Raw genomic sequence first — 23,549 nt, 5'->3', positions numbered from 1 at the left:
CTTCCGAGTATATTTGGATCTACCTGTTTTGTTCATGTCTCGATAAGTTGAAGGCTCGTGCAACTAAGTTCCTTTTTCTTGAATATTATCGAGTATACAAAGGGTACTGATGTTCCCCTTCAACTCATCGTTTGTACAAATATGCATGTCACCTTCTTTGAGGATACTTCATTCTTCACTTCGTCAATATCACAGGAATTTTTCTGAGATATTACTAGTTCTCTCTCATTTGCTTCTGACTTTCCATCCTCATATACACTAAAGTCTTTCATCCCTTTGGTCCTTCCTTTTCTTACTTATCAGCGTCGTCCTCGTTCTTCAACCTTCTTCGGCCCAATCAGAACTGTTTGTGGACCTACCTGTAGCTTTTTGCAAAGGTACTCATTCTACTTGAAACTTTTGTCTCATACATAATCTCCTAAGTTACCATTGCATATTCCCTTCCCATTGCTTCAGTGTCTACTCCAAACACTGTACTAGAAGCACTCTCTCACCTGGGATGTCGGTAGGCTATGATTGATGAGATGACAACCCTAGATTCTAACCATACTTGGACTCTTGTCCCCTCTCGCTTGAAAACTCATCTCGTAGCTAACGGCTACACTAAGATTTCAATCTAGACCATATTGTCACTTCTTCACAGTTGCAAGTATGACGTATGTTCATCTTTACTTATCTATGGCAGTTATGCGCAATTGGACTCTCTATCAGTTGGATATCAAGAATGCATTTTTATAAGATGATCTAACTGAGGAGGTCTATATGGAGCAACTGCTTGGGTACGTTGCTCAGGGGGGGTATCATTCTCATGGCTTTGTTTGTAGGCTGTGAAAATCCTTATACAGCCTGAAGTAGAGTCGTAGAGCATGGTAGATTCAATTTAGTTCTTCAGGAATTTGGCATGGTTAGTAGTGAAGTCGACCATTCGATGTTTTATAGAGTATAGACATTCCTCTACTAACCAATGCATATATCTTGTTGTTTATGTGGATGACCTTGTTAGAGTTTTACGTTGTCCCCAAGGTGAAAGTTAGTTTCTAAAAACTGAACTCCACCAAGGTCCCACTCCATGAAACTTGATGACTATGATATAAATTAAATGACAAAGTGGCCCAGCATTTTTAAAAGCCCCATTATTTGAAACATTTCTTCTTCTGAAAGGTCGTTCAACCAAAACGAAAACAAAATTCGGCTCTTGCATTCTCTTCTCACCTTTATCTCTATACCCATTCCTTCCTCACCACTTTGGACAAGAATAATTTCGTGTACTAGTTGGTTGGAGTTGTATCCTCTAAATTTTCCCCTAGTCTTCCTATGCAGGTTCTTGATGCTTCTAGTTGCGATAACCAGCTTTGGTTGCACTAAATCTACCATTCTACATGTGCCCTTCAGGTAGAACACAAGTGGTATCAACAGTAAAAACTTGGTCCATTTATTCTACTTTTTCAACTTATAATATATTAAAGTTTCTTCGTCCTTTTGCACAAGGTGAGTCGAATCCAGCCCAATGAGAACTGGTATCCAAAGCTCCAATCTCAGAGCCTTGATAGCAATTGATAGGAACTGGTATTTATTACAAAGGAAAACATAGATAAATTCCGATTAGAAGGATAGATCACTATAGAACTTTGAGGGTCTACACCTCAAATACCTTAAGGCCCTAATTTTCTCAAATGGCAACATTTCTTTTTCTACAACTCTCCTCTTATTTACATGTTTTGATAATCTCGCATTAGATATGGCATGGCCTAAAAAGGTGTTTATGAGTGAGAGACATCTCTCCCCTAACAAGTCAGTTTTTTGTAGTTGAATTAGGCTCAACCCAATTTCTAAGATGGTATCAGTCTATCCTAAATTTGTTGAGCCACATATTTGCATGTCAAGCTCCAGTTGTTCACTGTTATACGTGATATGGGTGTTGAGATTGGATGTGATGTGGTATGACATAAAAAAGTCTTTGAAAGTGGAAGGCATATCTCACCTTACAAGCAGGTTTAATGAAGTTGAGTTAGACCCAACACGAATTTTAAGAAAAAACAGTGTGGCACATATCTCCTATTTACCTCCCTAACTCACCTACTAATTAATTATCTTCTCTATCTGCTTCCAAACAGTTAATGAACGAAAAAACCCGTTTAAGGGAAAAATAATAATAATAGTAGTAGTAGTAGTAGTAGTAGTATTAATTATAATAATAATAATAATTATTATTATTATTATAATTATTATTATTATTATTATTGTTATTATTAGAAGAAGAAGAACAACAAAAAGAGAAATAGTTTTTTATGAAAAGCCCCATGGTGTGTGCTTATTGGTGATTTTTATTCTTTTGATGTACTATTTATTCAAACAATAATGAACACGTGAAATATTCAAAAGAAAATGATTTAGTTAGAAAAAATATTTTCTATTAATATAGCAATTAATGAAATTAAATTCACAAAATCCTCAAGCCAGACAATGTCTCATAAGGTCAAAGGTAACAAATAGTTGGCCTGATTCTTCATCAATGTAATATATAAGTACCATAGTACATCAAGATACAAGAAACAATCAGAAACACAATATATTAAGGGGGAAAGATAATATTCCACACATGGAAAAAGAGCATAGACAGAGATAGAAGACAGATTCTTACTTGCAATTGAGAGTGAACAAGTTCTTGCCTTGATTCCTGAAAAACATGGGGTTAGCAAGCAGCCAGCAATTGCGTCTTTGAATATAAGCATATTTACAACAAAAAATTGCACCTGTTCCTGCAGTGCTTCTTTAAGCTGGGAAAGCAAAGTAGCCCTGGTAGCCTCGGCGTTTTCAAGTTTCACCATATATTGCTTAAGCTCCTTTTCCTGTTGTTGCAAGTTGTCAACCAACGTGGATCCCAACTGATTTCCTGAAGTTAATTGTAATTGATTAATTAGTGAAGCTCTTGCACAAAAAATCAGGCCACAATTAATTACAGCAAGGATTTAAGGCAGTATAACAATTTTATGCCACTAATTTTTTGGACCATGCTGAACAAGGAAAAATACTATTGCAAATTAAATAACCAGAGTTAGTATATAGTATACACAGAGAGATCCTGACAGTAATCAAGTTAGTGCATCCCATTACAGTACCTTCTCTTTCTTTACTTTCTCTACGTTGTTTCTCTTTTTTAATTTATTTTCTACAATGAGTATCTGAATATAGAACTTAATTATGTGTTAAGGTTTGCTTGCAAATGATGCTCTGTCAGTTGACAAAATATATTAAATGAGATAATTGAATAGAGGATATGGTGGTTATCTGGTACTTTTTATTTATTCCATTGGCAATAGGTTCAATGTTGCATGGAAGTAATTCCAACAAAACTGGCTTGCAAGATGAGGATTGTCCAAGCTTTATAAACACTACTTAGGACATATCTCTAGTTGATGCAACTCTCACAACACCGCATCAGACTTAGAACTGGAAAAATGACGTGTGAGCTAATGCGGGTGAAATAATAGGTGATCTCAACAACTCTTATAACTTTTAAAGAAAACAATTGTCTCCAAATCAAACTTATCAAAGGATACATTCAGCATTCTCTCCACCTTTGCTACCAACAATCGCTGGGAAAACAGTAGGAACTCTAACTCTCATTCTCTTTTATTGCATTTATACATTAATCCGACAACAAAAATCAAAATGTTTTACAAGCAAGCATGACCAAATCACATTTTAAGCCCTTCATCATAGCCAAATATGTTTTGTAATTGGCTTTGTTAACAAATATGTTATTTTACACTTATGTTTGCAAGGTAAGCCCATTAGCTATGTAAGCCTATCACACTATATGTTCGAAATATTTAAATAGGGTAGTTGTGATTGTACCATATTGTGTAATTATACTAAATAGAGTAACGACAACTTTTACATTTATTGTGATTGCGATTCAATACATGTGTGTGACACACATGTATATTGTGTGCCTAATAGAGCTCTGTGGTGTAATACAGACATAACCACTGGTGCTCTCTCATTTTTCTTTCTCAATATGGTATCTAAAGTTAAACGAGACAACCCTAATATGTGAAACCAAATGGAGCAATATAAAGGAATTTTAAATCAAGGAATAAAAGATAATGTGACACTTTGTTCATTAAAAACAGATGGCCTCCAGTTGATTGAGTGACCAGCAACAAGATCCGCATCGCCCCGAAATGTTGAAGGCGTATTGACATAAAACAAAAGAGAGCAAGTAGTCTCAATAGTAAGACGATGTTTATCTATCATAAATTAGTAACACCGTGTTTTCTTACAGCTATGCCATTTTCATGGCCTTGTCACTAACTTTGAAGTAAATGGATGGAAAAATCATGACAGGACTTACTTTTTCAGTTATAATCAGGATCCAAAATCACATATTCCCATGATAGAGTGACCCACAATGCAATTAAACATATATATTTCAAACAGTATCTCAATTTTGATAGCCATCTATACACATGTACCATAAAAAAAAATAAAAAAAAACCTCAATAGAACAACACTTGAAAAAAATCAGTCATCAGATAATTCATGTCAAGGCAAGAAACGTCAAGTTCAATCTACTAGTCCTCTACCTCTTACCTTGAGACAATGTATTTTCAGCATCTTCTACAACTTTACCCACTTGACATACAGAAGCTTTACACTTGTTCAAGGCAGCTTCCTCATTAGGATGTTCTTCATTTACAGAATGCAATGCTGTTAATATTTTTTCTGGCAAACATCCAACAGCTAGTTTCTGCAAAGAAGATGACCAAGATAAGACATACATCGAGATCATTAAATATATCAAAACAAAACTAAATAGGTGAATAAATCATATATGAGACAGTGCTGCAGCAACTTGCTTACTAATCTCAACGAGTGGGCGTCCCTCTTAGCTATCTTGATAGGATTTGAATTATTTCCATTGCTTGCTGATGATGGAAGGGAAGCCATTATTTCATCCTTGAGACCCTGAGATCGTGAACCAAAAACCTTTCTACTCTCCCATATGTCAATCTAAACATAAGAAAGATAGTGTATTAGAGATAATATATAGCACATGGTATAAACCCACAGGTGTAAAAGCTGTTACTTAACAGCTGCAGCTTCTAACTAACTGAAACTTCTAGAATATTCTGTTAGAGGTCGTTAGATTCAGTTAGTATAGATTAGTTCCAATTCTGTTAGATTCAGTTAGTATAGATTAGTTCCAATTTTGTTAGATTCAGTTACAGTGATCTTTCCATATAAATAAAGATCACACAATTGTAATCATTTCAACAATGCAATCTAATAAAATCAGCTTCAGTTTCTTTCTCAATCTCTTTTCATTTTTTGTTTACCTTCTGTTATTCATAATTTTAACATATTTCAACAATGCAATCTAATAAAATCAGCTTCAGTTTCTTTCTCAATCTCTTTTCATTTTTTGTTTACCTTCTGTTATTCATAATTTTAACATATTTCAACAATGCAATCTAATAAAATCAGCTTCAGTTTCTTTCTCAATCTCTTTTCATTTTTTGTTTACCTTCTGTTATTCATAATTTTAACATAGTGCATCTAACCCCATTACTGGTAATAAGGCTCTTTTCTCCCTCTCACTACTTCTGGTTATTTACCTAAGATAGTCTCAGCCAATGGTTCCCAAACACAGTCTCAAGGGATTGGCATTGTCCAAATCATCTCCTCTTTGTTAGTTACATGTCCTTTATGTGCCTGGAAGCCCATTTAATTTAATTTATATCAGTCGATTGACTTGTTCTCGTGATTGTGTTGTCACATTTACCAATTGCAATGTTACTTTGCTAGATCGAATATCACGACGACAAATTGGAGTCAGATGTGAGTCTAATGGCCTTTATTATTTTCTCAAACTCATCAACAGCGTGCCCTACCACAAATTCTCCTCTTATTATACATGTTCAGTTAGGTCATCCGAGTCTTCCCAAACTTCAACAGTTAGTACTTAATCCAACCAAATTATCTAGCTTACATTGTAAGTCGTATCAGTTAGGAAAACACACTCGTAGTCATTTTTCAGATCGAGCCAATAAACGAGTTTCATCCCCGTTCACTTTAGTTCACTCAAATGAGTCCTTCTAGTACTACTTTCACTCTAAAGTCTAGATATTTTGTTACTTTTATCGATGATTTTACCCCTTGTACGTGGTTATTTTTAATGAAAAGTAAGTCTGAATTATTTTCTATTCTTGAACAATTTTATATGGAAATTAAAACTCAATTTGGTATATCCATTCGCACTTTGCGCGATGATAATGCCCGTGAATATATTTGTCCAATCAATTTCAAAATTTTATGACCTCTAACGGCATTCTTCATCAAACATCTTGTGCTCTTACACCTCAACAAAATGGGGTAGTCGAATGCAAAAATCGACATCTTATTGAAACCACTTGTACTATCCTTTTTCATGGTAATGTACCATCTCGTTTTTAGGGTGATGTTGTTCTGACGGTGTGCTATCTTATAAGTCGCATGCCTTCGTCTATTCTTGATAACAAAGTCCCTCGCTCGATCCTCTTCTCTCGTACCCTTCTTCACTCACTTCATCCTCGTGTCTTCGAGTCTACATGTTTTGTCCACAATCTCACTCTTGGTCTTGACAAACTTTCAGCTCGATCACTAAAATGTGTCTTTCTTGGTTATAGTCGGTCTCAAAAAGGTTATCGTTGTTATTCTCCTACTCTTCGACGATATCTCATATCGGTTGATGTCACATTTTTTGAATCTGTTACATATTATGAATTGTTTCCTGAACCTTAGTCTGCAACTATTCATGTGGAACTACTAGGGTTAGTTTCACCTTCTCTTTTACCACTAAAGCCTATTACGTATATTCCATATGAACCACCTCTGGTGGCCCCTCCTGTTGTCCCACTTGAGACTCCCCCTGTGGGTCCTCCAACTGTACAACCTCTTCAGGCATACCGCCGTCGTCAACCACCATTGGTTGTACATGTCCCTACACCTGTTCTTGAAACCGAGGTCATTCTAGACGCTCTTTCGCCGCCACCTCCTCCTTTATCGAATTTGACCCTTGAATTTCTTATTGCTATTCCTAAAGGTATACGTCCTACTCGTAATCCATTCCCTAATTACATTGGTTTGAGTTACCGTCATCTTTCTCACTTGCATTATATTTGTTTGTCTTCCTTGTCTTCTATTTCTATTCCTAAATCTTTAGGTGAAGCTTTTATCCCATCTAGAGTGGAGACAAGCAATGATTGACGTGACGTGTGCACTTAAGAGTAGTGGTACCTGGGAATTGGTTCATTTACCATCTGGAAAGTCTTTAGTAGGATGTCGTTGGCTTTATACGGTGAAAGTTGGTCCTGATGGTACGATTGATCGCTTTAAAGCTCGATTGGTGGCAAAAGGATACACTCAAATTTTTTGCCTCAATTATAGTGATATTTTCTCAAATGTGGCTAAGATGCCTTCTGTTAGTCTACTCCTTTGTATTGTAGCCATCAGATATTGGTTATGCACCAACTTGACATTAAAAATGCATTTTGGCATGGTGACCTTGAAGAAGAAGTTATATGGAGCAACCACCTAGGTTTGTTGCTCAGGGGGAGTCATCTACCATGGTTTGTCGACTTCACAGATCTCTTTATGGTCTTAAACAGTCTTCTCGGGCTTGGTTTGACAGATTTAGCACAGTAGTGCAACAATTTGATATGATTCGAAGTGAGACTTCTCATTCTCTTTTTTATCGCCACTCACCCAATGGTGCATTTACCTGATTGTCTATGTAGATGATATTGTCATAACTAGTACTGATCAGCAGGGCATACTCCAGTTGAAACATCTATCTCATTAGTTTCAAACTAAAGATCTTGGCAAGCTCCACTACTTCTTGAGTATTGAGGTAGCCCAGTCTAAGGATGGCTTAGTGATTTCACTAAGGAAATATGTCATGGATATTCTTGAAGAGACAAGTTTATTGAGTGTCAAGCCAATTGATACTCATATGGATCCAAATGTCAAACTTCTACCTAAACATGGAGAGCCAATTTCAGATGCATGGAGATACAGAAGATTGGTTGGTAAATTAAACTACTTCACAGTCACTCGTCCAGACATTTCTTTCGCAGTCAGTGCGGTAAGCCAATTCTTAAACTTTCCTTGTCAAGAACATTGGGATGCTGTGACACGAATCTTGAAATACCTTAAAGGTGCTCCAGGAAAAGGTCTAATTTATGAAAACAGATGACATACTCAGTTAGTTGGTTATTCAAATGCCGATTGGGCAGACTCACCCATTGATAGGCAATCAACTTCTGAGTATTGTGTACTTGTTAGAGGAAACTTAATATCCTGGAAGAGTAAGAAACAAAATGTAGTTGCAAGATCTTGCGCGGAAGCTGAATACAGAGCTTTGGCATTAGTGACTTATGAGTTTATTTGATTGAAACAGTTACTCAAAGAGCTTCAATTTGAAGAGACAACACAAATGACACTAATCTGTGATAATCAAGCAACATTGCGCATTGCCTCTAATCCGGTTTTTCATTAGAGGACCAAACATATTGAGATAGATTGTCCCTTTGTAGGCAAGAAGATCGAATCAGGCGACATCACCACTAACTTTGTTAATTCCAATAATCAATTGACAGATGTATTCTCTAAGTCCCTGAGAGGTCCTCGAATCGGTTATATATGTAACAAGTTTGGTGCATATGATTTATATGCTCCAGCTTGAGGGGGAGTGTTGAAAATATATTTATGATTTTTATATTTATTACATATCACATTATATCATATCATGTAAATAGGGATAGTATCTCTCATATTTATTTTTGTATTTATTGTCTTGAGCTTATATAAAACCGACTCCGTTATGTAGTTCAAACACACGGTTTCACCATTTGTCTCTTTCATTTTCTCTCATTCAACAGAACCGAACAACAATAACAGCAGCATTGCCAAAATTTCAAAAAGACCTAGACATAACTAACACACAAGACAACTTATTTCCTGGGAAGTCTTGATTATTTTACACGATAAAAATGTCAATGAGATGAACTTCTACACTTGTTTGTTACAGGCTGAATATGAACAGCATAACATAGCCAGAGGAGCTGAGTAATATTAGAATTATCAAAAGGTTGCTAAGCTAAGTTGTTCTATCTGTTACTAAATGAAATAAATGTTACTTCACTCCCTTCAAATTTCAATGTGTACACCTTCTATCAATAGTTTGGCTTTTTTTACGGTAATTTCTTTTGCTTCGATGAAAACATTATGAAAATTGTATTTATATTTTGATTTTAATACTTTATCACTGTTTATGTTTTTTGACTTCTATACACAATATATCCCCCTATGTCTGTAACGTAGTTCTAGAAAATTCTTGCTGCCAAAATGGCCATATCTAGGACACTGTAAATGTAACATATTTCAGGTAAGATTTACACATCTAAAAGAATATAAAGAGTTCTGCTTTTCTTAAGATATGCTGCAGCAGTAATGTACGTCATTATCAAAAACAATTTTTAAAAAGAATCAAACAAATCATACAGAATATACAGATAAGTAGGTTCATCAATCTGAAAGTTCATCATTTTTTCATCTATAGCAGTTCAGTTCAATGTCCATTCTAATAAAGCCCAAAAAAAGTAAAAAAACAAACAATAAAAAAATACCCAAGCCAGGTGCCCACAAATCTATAGCATTATTACAAATTTGAGCCAAGAGGTGAACCCAATCACTGTACTGAGCATTTTAATACAATTGATTGACAGGACTTGGGACAAGTGAAATAGAACTTACAAGTCTGATTACTGATTTCTTTCCCGACTCATCACTTCCATAAACACGCTTGAGAGCCGCTGGAAGAACTTTCCAGAATTCATTAACGAACTCACTGCCTTTCCGCCTACTATTTTGCAAGATGTCATTAGCCAAGTTTAAAAAAGGGACGCGCTGCTCTTTCTTGGAAGAGCTGAATAATTTATTCCAAGTTTCAACTATATCTTTTGCTCTATTCGGGTGAGAAACACACATTCGGGATACCGCTGATTGGATGTTAAAGAAATTTAATAAATTTTGCAAATACATAAATCAAATGCAAACCATATTTGAAGGAGGAATCCTGCGAAAGAATATATATGATCAGCAAAACTGAATCACATCGAAGTAAAAATTAATATTACTGTGGGAATGTTACTTAATTAGTGGGGAAAATTAGGCAATATCTCTATGTTTCAAAAACAAAACAACATATTCAATACACTAATAAGCTAATATTTCTACGCAAGATGCCTATATAATTGCATAAATCTCATGCAAGATGACTTCTTAGATTTGAAAAGGGAAAAGACTAAGATAGCAAATTGTCCTAGTTACTTTTATATGCATCAAACAAATATGAGTACTTTATTTTTTAAAGAATAAATCAATAGCACAGTAAAAGGTTATACATGTATTAGATACTGCAAAACATACAACAGGATCTTACCCATTTACTGAGAACTTGTTAAAGGGCATGACAGCAATTCGTGCACAAAATTAAGAAAATAAAAAAGCACATAGTTTGCATTTTGTTATATTTTCTTTTATATGTCCACTGAAACCCCTGTGTAGTTTTGCTGTAACTGAATACAGAATAATGAATCAATAGCTCAATCGAGGGTTTCATTGTCGTACTATATGTACCGAATCTTGATAAAGCAGAAATAACAAAATGAATATTGTCATTAAAAAACCCAAACAAAATAAGATGGGGCAATGTTGGATACATTCAATGCTTTGCTGCGAATTGTTGAGTTTCAACAACTTCTCTCTCAACACTCGCCCATCAAACGCAACGTTTCCCATACTGCTTCTGACAAGTTTTACATAACCGAGATTTTCCTATAATTCACAGAAAATGGATATCAGCTGGATGAGAGATTTGATGCTTAGAGTTAAAGAAAAAGGCATAACCAAAATCATGTAAATCCATTGTTAAAAAAATGGCAATCAGCTTATAATATTTATTATTCATTTAATAATGAGTTTGATAGATATTATTGATGAAAAAAGGATGAAAGAAATGGCTATATGGAGGACGATATATCTCACACACAGAAAAAGCAAAATACACCAAAGAACATGCAAAAATCAAGAATGCACCAAACCATTATGCATATATGAAATGAAAACTCACTTGAGACAGCCATTAGAAATTAAGAACAGAAAGACAATCTTATCTCACATATCAAGTTGAAGGGCAAAAAGATAAGCTTAAACATGTGGGCATTCCCCTACTAAAACCAAATACAAATAAAGAATGCATAAACTGCATGTTATCAAAACAATTTTAGCTGCCCTGCTTTTACTGAAGCCTTAATAAAACTGCAGCAAAGTAGAAAAGCAAACCTGAGCTCACCTACACACCACCCCCAAAAAAAAAAATTGTTCCATAAAAAAAATAAACCCTAAATTGTTCCATTTAGAGGAAAAAAAACCTTACAAAACAAGAAGTCACAAACAAAGAATTAAACTGTTTCTGAATTAGAAAATGGGAAAAAGTACTAATTATGCAACTCTGAGGATACTAGTTAAGGTCAACATGACATGAGCTTCCCCTAGTGTAAAACATATAATATCATGTCTTCATTCAATGGGATGGTAACAATACGAAATTAAACAGTGTACCAGATGACATCTGACAACAACTGATATGAAGTGAGAGTAGACAAATTAAGAGAGTAATTTCCCATCAGTGATTTCTTTCTAGTGACTAGCAAATATCAAAAATCATTTATCCTCTCCTTACCGTACCTACTATCTAGAATAAAAGACAATGCAAGTCTGGTGGTTATGTTGTGATTTGTGAATGCTTTATAGATTACATTTAAGTATTGAAAGAATATAAATCAAAAGCGGTGCAAACCACAAAATCAGCGTATTCATTTTATTACCTATCATATATCATATATAATTTTAAAAAAGTGGTTGCTATGGTACTCCAATAAATACTGTGCCAAAAACGAAACAAGTGGTTGAAATTTGTGGCATCTTACCCACCTACACATTTGGGGTTGAAATTTGATGATGAAATGAAACAAGTGAGATGCTAATGTGGTAACTGAGTTGATGGTGTGGTACTGTCTAAGTGGATTATCATTTAACAACTCATTTCGTGTCATCAAAATAAACATTAATGTGTATCGCAAAAGCAACCTGCAAGACACTATCTAGCTGGATTTTCAGCAAAAACAAAGATTTGACTCCTCTCATGTGAATAGACTAGAGAGTAAATTACATAATCTCAACCATTAATGAGAAAATCAAATACTGATATTTCAACACACTCATGATTTCTTCTGTATGTACAAGCAATCTCAAGATGTTATTTACTACACACTCTAAAGTTGCACTCTTTAGAATTAGAAACGTCAAATCCAAAAAACAAAACACTCAAATTAAAAGCCATTATTCCCTATTGGGATAAATACTACGTGACTGAATTTTTATTATGAAGGGAACAGTAAACAATCCCTTCATAATAAATTTATTCACTCGAGTAATTCCAGTTTCTTTGTCAAAATAATGAGAAACTCTTTTTCTTAAGGGTCTGTTTGATTCAATGAAGGGAGGGGAGAAATTTTAATCACCTCCCCTACCCTCCAAATCCCCTAAAATGAAGGGAGAGGAAAATGACGTTTTGGAAGGATTTTACTCCCTCACCCCTCCAAACCCTAAGGAAAGGGCATAGGTAACCAGAAGTTCGGCCGAGAGCTAAGTACTGTTTCAATCAGGGTTCACTCCCCATCAATTATACCTTAAACAAATCTCATTAACCACTTCAGTTCAACCTTAGTTTTGGGTTTTAGCTATTACTCCAGTAAAAAGTAAAACAGCATTTCATTTCATATTCATATTCATAATTCCAAACTTGAAAATAATTACATATAACTAACTCCAGTAGTTAGTGAATAAGTACACTTTCACATTGATTTTCACTAACCTATAACTACAACATCAAAATAACCCTACTATCAAATTTCAGATTTCGCACTAACAACATTATTAAATATAAACACCTTCACACACAGTGCACAAGTTCTTCAACACATATTAACAAAAATTGCGGTTTATGAATAAACGAAAACAGCGAGAATTTTGAATTGAAAAGTGAGAAATAAAAAACGGTGTGAGGAAGTGAAGTAGGGTTTTAGATCTAGAAGAGAGAGCTTACGACGTCGTTTCGTTCTTTGTAGATTATTGGTTCTACTTCTTGCTGTTTTCAGAGGAAGAAAAGATAATTAATGTGTTCTTTCTTTCTGTGTTTTGTTTCAAATGGGAGAAGATTTTTTCAATTTGTTTACTTTGTGTTGAAAATGGGAGAAAATTTTCAGAAAATAAAAGCATAGGAGAAAAATCTTGTAAAAATAATGAATTAATGTAAATATATTTTGGCTTCTTATTTTTATCAATTCTCTATTTTAATCTTCTATTTTTTTTAAATAGTCTCTCAATGTTTATATGAATTTAATTTATATACAATCAAATCATTTTGGACATATTTTATTAAAGATATTTAAAAAGTTAACTTAAGAACATAGTATTATAATATGATTTAATTAAATATATATATCATATGTATATAGAAATTAATATCTAAAAATAATACTGCTAAAATTTGAAAATTAATTAATCTAAATATTGGAACTCATCATCGTCTTCACAAGAGTTTCTCGCTTGTTCTTATATATCCCAGGGATTTTTCTTATTTGCCGACATGAATTCAACCTTTTTATTTTAGTTGAAATGAAGTAGTTTTTTTTTTTTTTTACAAACAAAATAAACTAGTTAAACAGTTGCAAAAACACAAAACTAAGTTGTTTTTTTTATAAAAAAAAAAAAAAGAAAAACTATGCTTTTTTAATAAGTCAACAATCTCAGTACAAAATTAGGTGATTATTTTTTGGATCATGATAATATATGGTCTACCATAACGTAGATTAGTGTATACAAATCAAATAAAATTTTAATAATATTTGATTATTTTTGTTGGAAGTATGAATTTAGGATATTTTTTGTTTGTATATTTAAAATGTTGATTTGATTTGTATTAATTCAACGAATTTAGTTTTGAAATATATACATTTGTTTTTCAATTTATGTCTTTATTAAATAAGTATTGATCGAGTTACTTTATTTGTCTTAAAAATGAAGATTGTAAACTTTTATGAGACAATATTTATGGAGTAAATTCTAAAATGGATCTCAGTATGCCATACTATTGAGTTAATAATTTAAATGACAACGATTGAATAAAAATAAAGGAAAACATATATGTATTTCGTATTAAATCGATATCAATCAAATCATAATTTTATTCATAGAGACAAAAATATCGTTAACTATCACTTCTAAATAGTATCATTGTCAATTGTTAAAATTTTCAATAATTTATTAATTTCGATATACTTTAGACTACTTTCATAAAAGATCTATCATATAACTCATTTATTTGTTGCTATTTAAATTTTAGTATGGGTTTGGTTTAGTGGCCGCCAAAGCTATGACATGTGCTCTTTTTACTATTTATCTTTTCTTCGTCTAAGGGGGTGATACTCCCTATTCTATTTATCTTTTTCATTTTAGATAAGGTGATTTAGGATTAATTTTTAGCTTGAAATCACTCATCTTAATCTTTTTTTCTCATTTTTTTTATTCAAATTAGTGATTTTGATACATATTTAGTTTTTTTTTCTTCGTGATTTCGTTGTCTAGTGTAAAGTTATTTTGGTTCCAGTCTAGTTGCAGTATTGCTTTGCTTCCTGTCTTATTGCAGTGTTCCTTCAATTTTAAATTGACATATTAATTTCGATCAAACGTAAATTCAATTAATAACTTTGACGTCAGAAATATAGTTATTTTCAAACATTTTAATTTTGTCTTATTTGCATACATCATATTACTTTGATTTATATTACTAACTTAGATGTCATGAATTTGTTCTATTCATATTTTTATCAATTTTAAAATAAAACCTATGAAATTGAAATAAAACGTGTAAAAGTTTAGCTTTCAATTTCATAAAATTTCCATATTTTTAATTTAATTAATGACATATGAATAATTAACAATCTAGATGGTTTTAAAAAATTGAATTGTAAGTCATGTCATTTAAAATATGTCAAATCGTCATTTTTTAGTTCAAAAATCTAAAATAGTGACCAAAACTGTTGACTTTTAAAATAAGGAACCAATTTCATGAATTGGTAATAATAGAATGATAAAAAATGCAATTAAGACTTTTTTGTTTTATATTATTAACTTGGATGTCATGAATTTATTCGATTCATAATTTTTTTTGACTTAATTGCAATTTTAGACCCATATAACATATGAATAATTAATGTATTTAAAATTGTTTTATTTCATAGAATTATACGTCAAATCATTGAAAATATGTTAAATAGTCGTTTTTACTTCAAAAATATGAAATAGAGATCAAAATTATCTACTTTTAAAATAGGAATACCAATTTCGTAAATTGATAATAATAGAGGAACAAAATCTACAATTAAGTATATTTTTTTTTTTTATCAATTTAAAATTATACAAACCAATATAATTTATTATTTTTAAATTATTGATTACCTTTTTTTTAGTAAAAAAATCATGATTAATTATATAATTAAACAAGTTTTATTTTTTAAGTGTATCTATCTCACCTACCCAGTCTTCTCCCCTTTTCCACTCCCCTTTTCCCATTTCCTTCATTCACAAACTAAATCAAAACAAAAAAGCTTCAAAAAAATGGGTTTATACTCAACCGTAATGGACGAAATAACATTTCACACAGGTCTTTCTCCAACGGCTTTCTTCACAATCGCTACCTTAATGCTCTTCGTTTACCGAACCGTTAGTTCCATGTTTGTTTCCCCTCAAGATTACAATAAACCGCCTGTAGTTTCGGCTCGCTTCGGTTCCCGGTTCGAAGTTGATGAACCGGTTAAGGAACCGGTTCAGGTTGGTGAAATTACTGAACCGGAATTGCGGTTGTATAATGGCTCTGATCCTAGTAAACCTCTCTTGCTTTCTGTTAAAGGACAGATCTATGATGTCTCCTCTGCAAGGTAATTTCATTTTTTGTTTAAATATGAGTTTTTTTTTCTTCTGTTTTTGAAAATTTAATAAGGATATTTTGACTATGTGGTTAAGTGATTTTGGTATTTTATAATTTAGAGATTAATTTTTAGTGGTTTTTAAGAGAAGGAAAAGTTTTTGTGTGGGAAGAATTACTTTTTTTAAATAAAAAAATCAGTTATAAAAAAGAGTTTTTTGAGAAGCTACTAAAATCTAAAAACAGCTTCTTGATAAATCAGTTTTTAGATTATAAGTAAAGTGATTTTGGTATTTTATAATTTAGAGATTATTTTTTAGTAATTTTTAAGAGAATGAGAAGCTATTTCGTGTTTGTTTGTAGTTCTAAAAATCACTGTTTTTAATAAAATTAGTTATAGAAAATGTTTTTTTTTTTAAATGCTACTAAAAGCAGCTTCTCAATAAATCAATTTTTAGATTTTCATTTTTTAGAAAGGTGTAAAATGCAAATTTATAACAAACACACTGTATTTTGAGGTTGACCAAAATTGATTTTAGATAAATTGATTCTCAATAAACGTGAATGAGTTGAAAATAAAATTATTTATGCATAGATACATTCCTGAAAAAGTGAATTGAATGACAAATTCTAGGCTTAACATCAATTCGTGTGGCGTAATCTTAAATTCTAGCTCAAATTAGAAAGTTAGAAAGTTATAATCAATTGTGGATGCGAAATCAATCTTTCTGAGAACAATCAAATATGTCAAAATTAATTGTATATTTCTAAATCAATTTTGACTATTCCAAAAGTGGAACTAAACATACACAAGTAAGTGAATGCATATGAGTTTGAATTAATATTGGTAATTGAAATTGTGAACATTGGTCAAAATAGTTTTTCTATTTTGCGAGTTGACAAATATATCATGAAGGAATATAATGAATTATTTACAATTCAACCCTCACATAAATAGTCCTAAGATTATATTGGTCATATAGTTTATAACAACTAGTTAACATTATATAGTGAGTCTCACAAAAAAATTTAAGAAAATTTAAGAGGCATCATTTTGCTAATTCTCACAAAAGGAAGATCCAATCTAGGGTTCTTTGAGTGCTAGAGAAGTGTCTGGCAAAGAGAACATGTCGCCTTCATCTCTTGGTGTGTGTTCTAGACATGTCTAACAAGTGTTCGATTCAAAAAATGTTTTTTAAGAGGTGTTCGACACGTGTTCAGGGTGTGTCCGATTTGAGTCAGTGTCGGAAACGTGTCTGACATGGTACTTTGGAGAGGTGTCTGTGCTTCATAGATCATAATCATTAGTTTGAAATGTGGTGATTGCTCATTTTATGTACTGTACTTGGACCTTTTGTTTTCTCCCTAATGAGCTGATAGACTTTGCTTGATCATGTCTATATGCAGGAATTTTTATGGTCCTGGAGGATCATATGCAATGTTTGCTGGAAAAGAATGTAGCCGAGCCCTCGCTCTTCTGTCTTTTAAACCTGACGATTTTAACGGGAACCTTGAAGGTTTAGACGAGTCAGAGCTTGCAATTTTAGAGGATTGGGAATATAAATTCATAGAAAAGTATCCAAAGGTTGGCCAGCTTGTTCAAGAACAAAGAACTCAGCAAATTGAGCACAGTCAAGAAGACATTTCGAACCCAAATGAACACCAGGAGTAAGCAAAAATGCAAAATAGAAATCTCTAATGTTGTTGTGTGTTGTGTTGTATAATTCTCTCATGTTACAATTTTCACATGACTTGTGAAAAATTTGTATATATCTCTCTTTCTTCATAAATATTTATAGAACCTTACCCTATTTAATAGTTATGAAGAAAGAAATAGATCCATGACATTCTTATGGCAAAGTTGTGTGAAGTTTTGACTTATGAGAAAATATATTCTTGTAATCTAGGGAATACTGTACCTTATGAGAAAATAGATTGTGCCATTGTGGTCATTATTTTAACATAAGCTTCTCACAATTGATCAAATATATGTAGTTGAAGAATGAAAACATTTCCTCTCCGAACTTCTCTATACTATGAGAAAATGAAAAATCATGAGTTGGCTAAAATAGTAATTACGAAAAAAAACATGAAAATTCCTTTATGAACTCCTATGTTTGGGAGTTGAGTTTCCAATTTTTTTTGGAGGAAAGTCTAAATTTATATTGTTATATAATTAAGATTAAAAAAAAATGATCATATAACAAAAAATAACAAGGTTAAGATAAATAAAATGTTAGACTTTTACGATACGATGAATTCGAGTTTAAAATTTTGTTAAGATAGATATTTATAAACACATTTTAAATATAGTGAATAATAAATATGTTAAATATAAAAAAACTATGATAAAATTTTGAGTTCGAATAATATAATAATTTTTTTTTCTTTTAATTTTGCTAGTTACACACCTAAAATATTACGATCTTAGTTAAAAACATACACAAATACTTAAAAAAAGTTATTTTCTTGGGGTGTAAAAAAAATAATAGGGTATAACTAGCTAAATAGTTTTTTAATTGCATTTTGACCCCTCAATTCCCAAAAATTGTCATGTACGGAACAAAAGAAGACAAAGAAGCGGTCACAGCACTGCCACGACTCAATTCTGCGCGCCATGAATAGCTACGTCGAGAAAATTCTTCTCTTCCATTTTCACTCAACCACTTTCCCGAGAAAATTCACCCGAGAAACTAAAGCAAAAAATAACCTAAAAGCAAATTTCATCCCCTCTCATATCCAATCAAAACAAACACAATATGGATCATTACAAAGTTCTAGGTTTACACAAAACAGCATCAAAGGAAGAAATTAAAGCAGCATTCAAAAAATTAGCGTTTCAATTTCATCCAGATAAGCATTCCCAATCACCGAAATCCGTTAAAGACAGCGCCACACTTCGATTCAAACAGGTTTCTGAAGCATACGAAGTTCTCATGGATGATCGGAAACGCGCCGATTATAATTACCGGTGGCGTTCCGGTCAACAAAGTGGTGGTGGTGGTAATGGAAAGTATTATTCTCAGTATGGTTATGGATACGGTAGAAGTGGGCGTAGCTATGAGTATAAAACTAGGTCGGGGTTTGGTGGCGGTGGTGGTGGTGGTGGTTTTGCGTCAAAGTTTGAACTTGCTTTCCGGATTTTGACGGCGAGATCTTCTCTTCTCAATCTTGGATTTGCAGCGTAATTCACTTTCCTTTTGTTGTTGTGGTTTAATTATTTTTGCCAAACCACCATTTTATGGGTCCTTGAAAGTGGTGGACTTAATCAAAAACTCAAATTAGTCTTTGGATTATCAAAATAGTTTCTGAAAATTATAATGTATCATAAAAGTTCATGAAAAATACAATTTACTTTCTAAATAGTCCATGATCATTATAAAGTCAGAGATTAAATTGATTGACATTTTGACAAATCGATGACTAATTTGAGTTTTTGCTGAGTCAAAGACCAAAGGGACAATGCCTTACACTTTCAGGGATTAAAATAATGGTTTGCATTTTTTTTTAAAGTAAACTATTTTAGTCCTTAAATATGTTAGATACTCTATAGCTATAATCTTTGAGTCCCCCGTAGGTAGTTAAGTTGGTGAGCTAAAAAACGACAAAAGAACTATAATGAGGTCATAACGGTTAATTTACTAACATTTGTCTGTCTAAAAGAACTATAATATCTAAAATTTATCAAAATTATAAAAGCATAATTGATTGTGTCTTTTTGTTAGTTAGTTGGATCCTTGAACTTGTTTTCCTTAATTTGTTTGGTGCTTCAAATGTATTTTCCGTTAGATAGTTTGGTCTGTGAAATTACTTACAAGAGAAACATTTAATAATGTTTTGTAATTTTCAAATGTTAAAGGACAAGACAAATTTTAAGGTGGACTATTTGATAAGTGGCCCATCGTGGACTGATACTTGAAAATTGTTAAAACTCCAATGACAGACATAAGTTGTCTCATGGAAGTAGAAGTTCATGGCCCCATTCGTTTTGAGAAAATGACTTGATTGACGCACTTTCAATAAAATCAAAGGAAAAAGAATGTGTGTCCCACAAATCTGAATTTGTTCAATTGACACTAATTTAGTCACTATCTCAACCGTAAGGACAAGAGGGACCGTGAACTTCTACTTATGAGGAATGTCGTCGATCATCATTAGAGTTTCAAGTGATTTTTTTTTGTACTAGTTCACAATGGACTATATGTTGTGCTAGTCCATCGAAGCACTCGCCGACAAGGATAATGGTGACGGCAACTCATACAGTTAGAGACGAAAATGATTGTTACTTTTATATTTTGTTCTTTGTGATTGTGGTGGTTAATTGTTGTTAGTTTGAGCTAAATTATTACATTAACTTCTGTTTTTTATGGGTCAAAATCACACAACTTGCAGAAGCAGGTATACACAAAGCTGATCTTTGAAGCTTGTTAATAATTTGCTGCTCCCAATTTCATTATTGGTTTTGCATGCAAGAAATATCCACATAATGAGAACTAGTTTCTTTGTAAATAACAAGCAGCTAAAAAAGAGACAATTGAATTTATAAAGTGCTAATGCAAATATTGAGATACTTCATGCAGAGCAATATGCTCTGTTCAAATAACCAAGTTTAAATGAAAACAGGTTTGTAGCATCACTAGGATAATGTTCCCTTCACAATAACCTGTAATTCATGAAAACTGATAACTAATCAATCATGATATAGAGTCTCATAATAATATTGTTTACTTGGCACTTCAAAACACTTTGCATCAGCATAACATATTTAGTATTTTTGTGGAAGAAAATACAGAAAGTAAAAAGCACATAGAACTCAAGTTCCAATTTATCATACCCACCATTTTTGGCTTTGAAGAATTCCTTAAATTATTGATACTCGAACTCGATCATTGATCTGTATCTACGAATAATTATCAAGTGTTTAGCTGCTGATTTTAAAATTATTTTTCTGATAACCTGATGGAAGATTCTTGTCCAGAGCTATATTAGGTGTGATGATTGTCATTGATACAAGTGGAGAATCCTTATGGAAGATGCAAAATTCTGGGGTAAGCTTTTGCTTTTCTCTTTATTTTTGTTGTATTTTTTATCGTTCAAATACCACATCCCAGCTTAATGGTTGCCTTTGTTTCATTTTCCTATCCATATCAATTTTGATAGTTGGTATTGTAGCAGAGATGCGAATATGTCGCGTTGAATCTGTGGAAAGACTAGACGAAATAAGATTAGGAATGACTATGTTAGGTGGTTTGGACATGTGGAGAGGAGACCTGGAGATGGTGGTAAGGAGAGTAGACCAAATCGAGGGTCGTCAACTCGCTAGAGGCTGGGGAAGACCTAGAAAAACTATAAGAGAAACTATTAGGAAAAACCTAGAGATTAATGAGCTGGAAATATATATGCTATATGCTAGAATGTTATGACGTCGTTTGATCCATGTAGCCAACTCTACTTAGTTGGATAAGACTTGTTGTTGTTGGTATTATAGCAATGAAGCAGATGATTATGCATTTTCCAGTATTGTTTTCAGTTACCTATTGACAGTTTTGCTTTTGCCTATAAAAAAATAAGTGATTACTAATTTATTATTTGAAATTTATGTGTGAAAATATTTTAAGCTTCCCTCATTAACTTTATGTGCAGCAATACTAACTTGTTCCTTTACACTTTTGTAATTTTATTTTGCACACAGAAATCTTTTGAAGAAGCCATGAATACCATTGAAAAAGCAAAAGCGTATAAAGAAGATAACATAAACGAACGTCCTTGATTCAATTCTCTGCTCTCACTTCACTTGGCACCCGAATGCTTCTTCATGTTTCATAAATTGTGAATGATGGAAGCTTTCAGTTTTGGAGATTGATCGGAAGGATAGTGTTCATTTGTGCGGCTGTTCTTCTGTCAGTAGTCTGTACCTTTTGTTGTCTCGCAATGGACTGGAAACTGGATTCTTTGTACAGATGCCATCGCAGATTTTTGGCCGACAAATGAAGATCTGATGGCTGACATTATGAGTTGTATATTAAGGTCGATTTGTTGAAGTTGGAATAAGAGCCATTTGAATTTGATCCAACTACTGAGATTCTTTAACCGAATGACTGTGCTCATTTTTCTGACTGCACACAATCTGGATCCAATGCAGAACCTATACTTGTACATGTTAAAGAAATTGAATGTGTACAATCCTACTTTTGTATTTTATTGTGAGAATGTTGGGACAACATATACTTCACAAATTTGAAGACCCACTCTTAGGTTGTATCATGTTATGTATGTGCACTAAGGTTAATCTTGACAAAACAATATTTTGACTTGTCAAGCTTAATAGTAGAACTATATTAATAACACATACGAGAGCTTTTAACTTGTTTAGTTCCTTTATATTTGAAAAATAAGGAGATACTAAAAATATGGTCTAAAATTAGAGTAAACCATAAATTAATTTTTTTCCAGAACTTTATTACATTCACTATTTCTTTCTTACTTGAACCCTTAGTATTGCGAAATCTGCAAAATATGATACAAATATGATAAAAAATACATCTATGGAGGCATAACAAGGGGTAAATCATTCAACCAAAATATGAGAATTAAAATGGATTACACAAAAATTAGAGATGTTATGCATAATAAAGGACGGTGTTGTACTGGATAATCAATCATTTGTGAACCTCATCTCACATGTAAAAATATAAATTAGAGAAAGTACAATCCCATGCATAGCACATAAAACATCGCTCTAAACAAAGTTTGCAATAATATTTAAATATAAAATATGAATTTAATTTAGATAAACTGTCCGATGAAAAATTATTTTTTTACAATTCCAATTGTCATTATAATCATTAATATTCAACTTTTATTATAACTATTTTTAAAATTACATATTTAATTAAATGTAATGCATTTACAATATAAAATTTTATTATATACTAATAGTCCATGAAAATAAAACTCAGCTAACATATTAAGAAAATTTTGAATTAAATATCAAATCATATAGTTTTATTAGTAATTAAAACCTAAGATCAAAATTACATAGTGTATTTTAGTTTTGCATCAACAAAACTTGATTTGTATAATTGATATTAATCAAAAGTGAGTTGCATTTGCAATGTTAATAATTAATATTATTGATATTATTATCATTTTGTTGATGGTGATGATGGAACATGATAATTCTTCTACCTAAGCCATTGGAATAATGTTATATCTTTTATTTTTTAAAATGAACTGAACATAAAGTAATAAGTATTTGAATCTATTTTAGTAAAAATGATTTAAATAATAAATTTAATATAAAAATTATATTTATTAAGATTAAAAAATTATAAATTTAAATTTAAATCAATTATAAAAATAAATTATTTTAACGATCAATTAGAAATTGATAGTACAATAAAAATATAATCGATTGTGCAAAGATTTTAATCAGTTGTGAACATAAAACTAATTG

The 23,549-nt window shown here is 32.2% G+C and overlaps 3 protein-coding genes across 6 annotated transcripts in view; 2 read left to right on the top strand and 1 right to left on the bottom strand.

Annotated features, from left to right (window-relative positions):
* LOC101515382 (uncharacterized) overlaps nucleotides 1–13,402 on the bottom strand; it is a 17,045-nt gene extending 3,643 nt beyond the window's left edge. The window contains exons 1-7 of one of the 3 annotated variants that reach the window (XM_004489584.4): nucleotides 13,214–13,402; nucleotides 10,767–10,881; nucleotides 9,799–10,043; nucleotides 4,867–5,016; nucleotides 4,597–4,753; nucleotides 2,754–2,893; nucleotides 2,642–2,677 (exon numbers count right to left, since the gene is read on the bottom strand). In XM_004489584.4, the coding sequence (XP_004489641.1) occupies nucleotides 2,642–2,677; nucleotides 2,754–2,893; nucleotides 4,597–4,753; nucleotides 4,867–5,016; nucleotides 9,799–10,043; nucleotides 10,767–10,845 (807 nt within the window). In that variant the 5' untranslated portion in view covers nucleotides 10,846–10,881; nucleotides 13,214–13,402. Of the gene's footprint in view, nucleotides 1–2,641; nucleotides 2,678–2,753; nucleotides 2,894–4,596; nucleotides 4,754–4,866; nucleotides 5,017–9,798; nucleotides 10,121–10,766; nucleotides 10,882–12,039; nucleotides 13,001–13,213 lie in introns of those variants that run through there. The other 2 variants (XM_004489585.4, XM_027331793.2) reach the window with 2 other exon arrangements.
* A 2,295-nt stretch (nucleotides 13,403–15,697) lies between these two features.
* Nucleotides 15,698–18,059, top strand: LOC101515059 (probable steroid-binding protein 3). The gene is made up of 2 exons (XM_004489582.4): nucleotides 15,698–16,106; nucleotides 17,501–18,059. Exons 1-2 carry the CDS (start codon nucleotides 15,787–15,789, stop codon nucleotides 17,763–17,765), a joined length of 585 nt encoding a protein of 194 aa, XP_004489639.1. The 5' UTR covers nucleotides 15,698–15,786; the 3' UTR covers nucleotides 17,766–18,059.
* A 591-nt stretch (nucleotides 18,060–18,650) lies between these two features.
* LOC101514733 (chaperone protein dnaJ 72) lies at nucleotides 18,651–22,465 on the top strand. Of its 2 annotated transcripts, none has more exons than XM_012712700.3 (3): nucleotides 18,651–19,277; nucleotides 21,072–21,141; nucleotides 21,254–21,766. In XM_012712700.3, the coding sequence occupies exons 1-3, from the start codon at nucleotides 18,853–18,855 to the stop codon at nucleotides 21,263–21,265; spliced, it is 507 nt and encodes a 168-aa protein (XP_012568154.1). In that variant the 5' UTR covers nucleotides 18,651–18,852; the 3' UTR covers nucleotides 21,266–21,766. The 2 variants fall into 2 exon arrangements, with proteins under 2 accessions (XP_012568154.1, XP_004489638.1); XM_004489581.4 differs by lacking the exon at nucleotides 21,254–21,766 and adding an exon at nucleotides 21,786–22,465 and having other exon boundaries at nucleotides 18,666–19,277.
* The last annotated feature ends 1,084 nt before the right edge of the window (nucleotides 22,466–23,549 follow it).

Source organism: Cicer arietinum, chromosome 2, assembly GCF_000331145.2.
Source record: "Cicer arietinum cultivar CDC Frontier isolate Library 1 chromosome 2, Cicar.CDCFrontier_v2.0, whole genome shotgun sequence".
NCBI classification, from domain to species: domain Eukaryota; kingdom Viridiplantae; phylum Streptophyta; class Magnoliopsida; order Fabales; family Fabaceae; genus Cicer; species Cicer arietinum.
The sequence above is the reverse complement of the archived record's forward strand: the minus strand, read 5'-3'. Positions and strand labels throughout refer to the sequence as shown.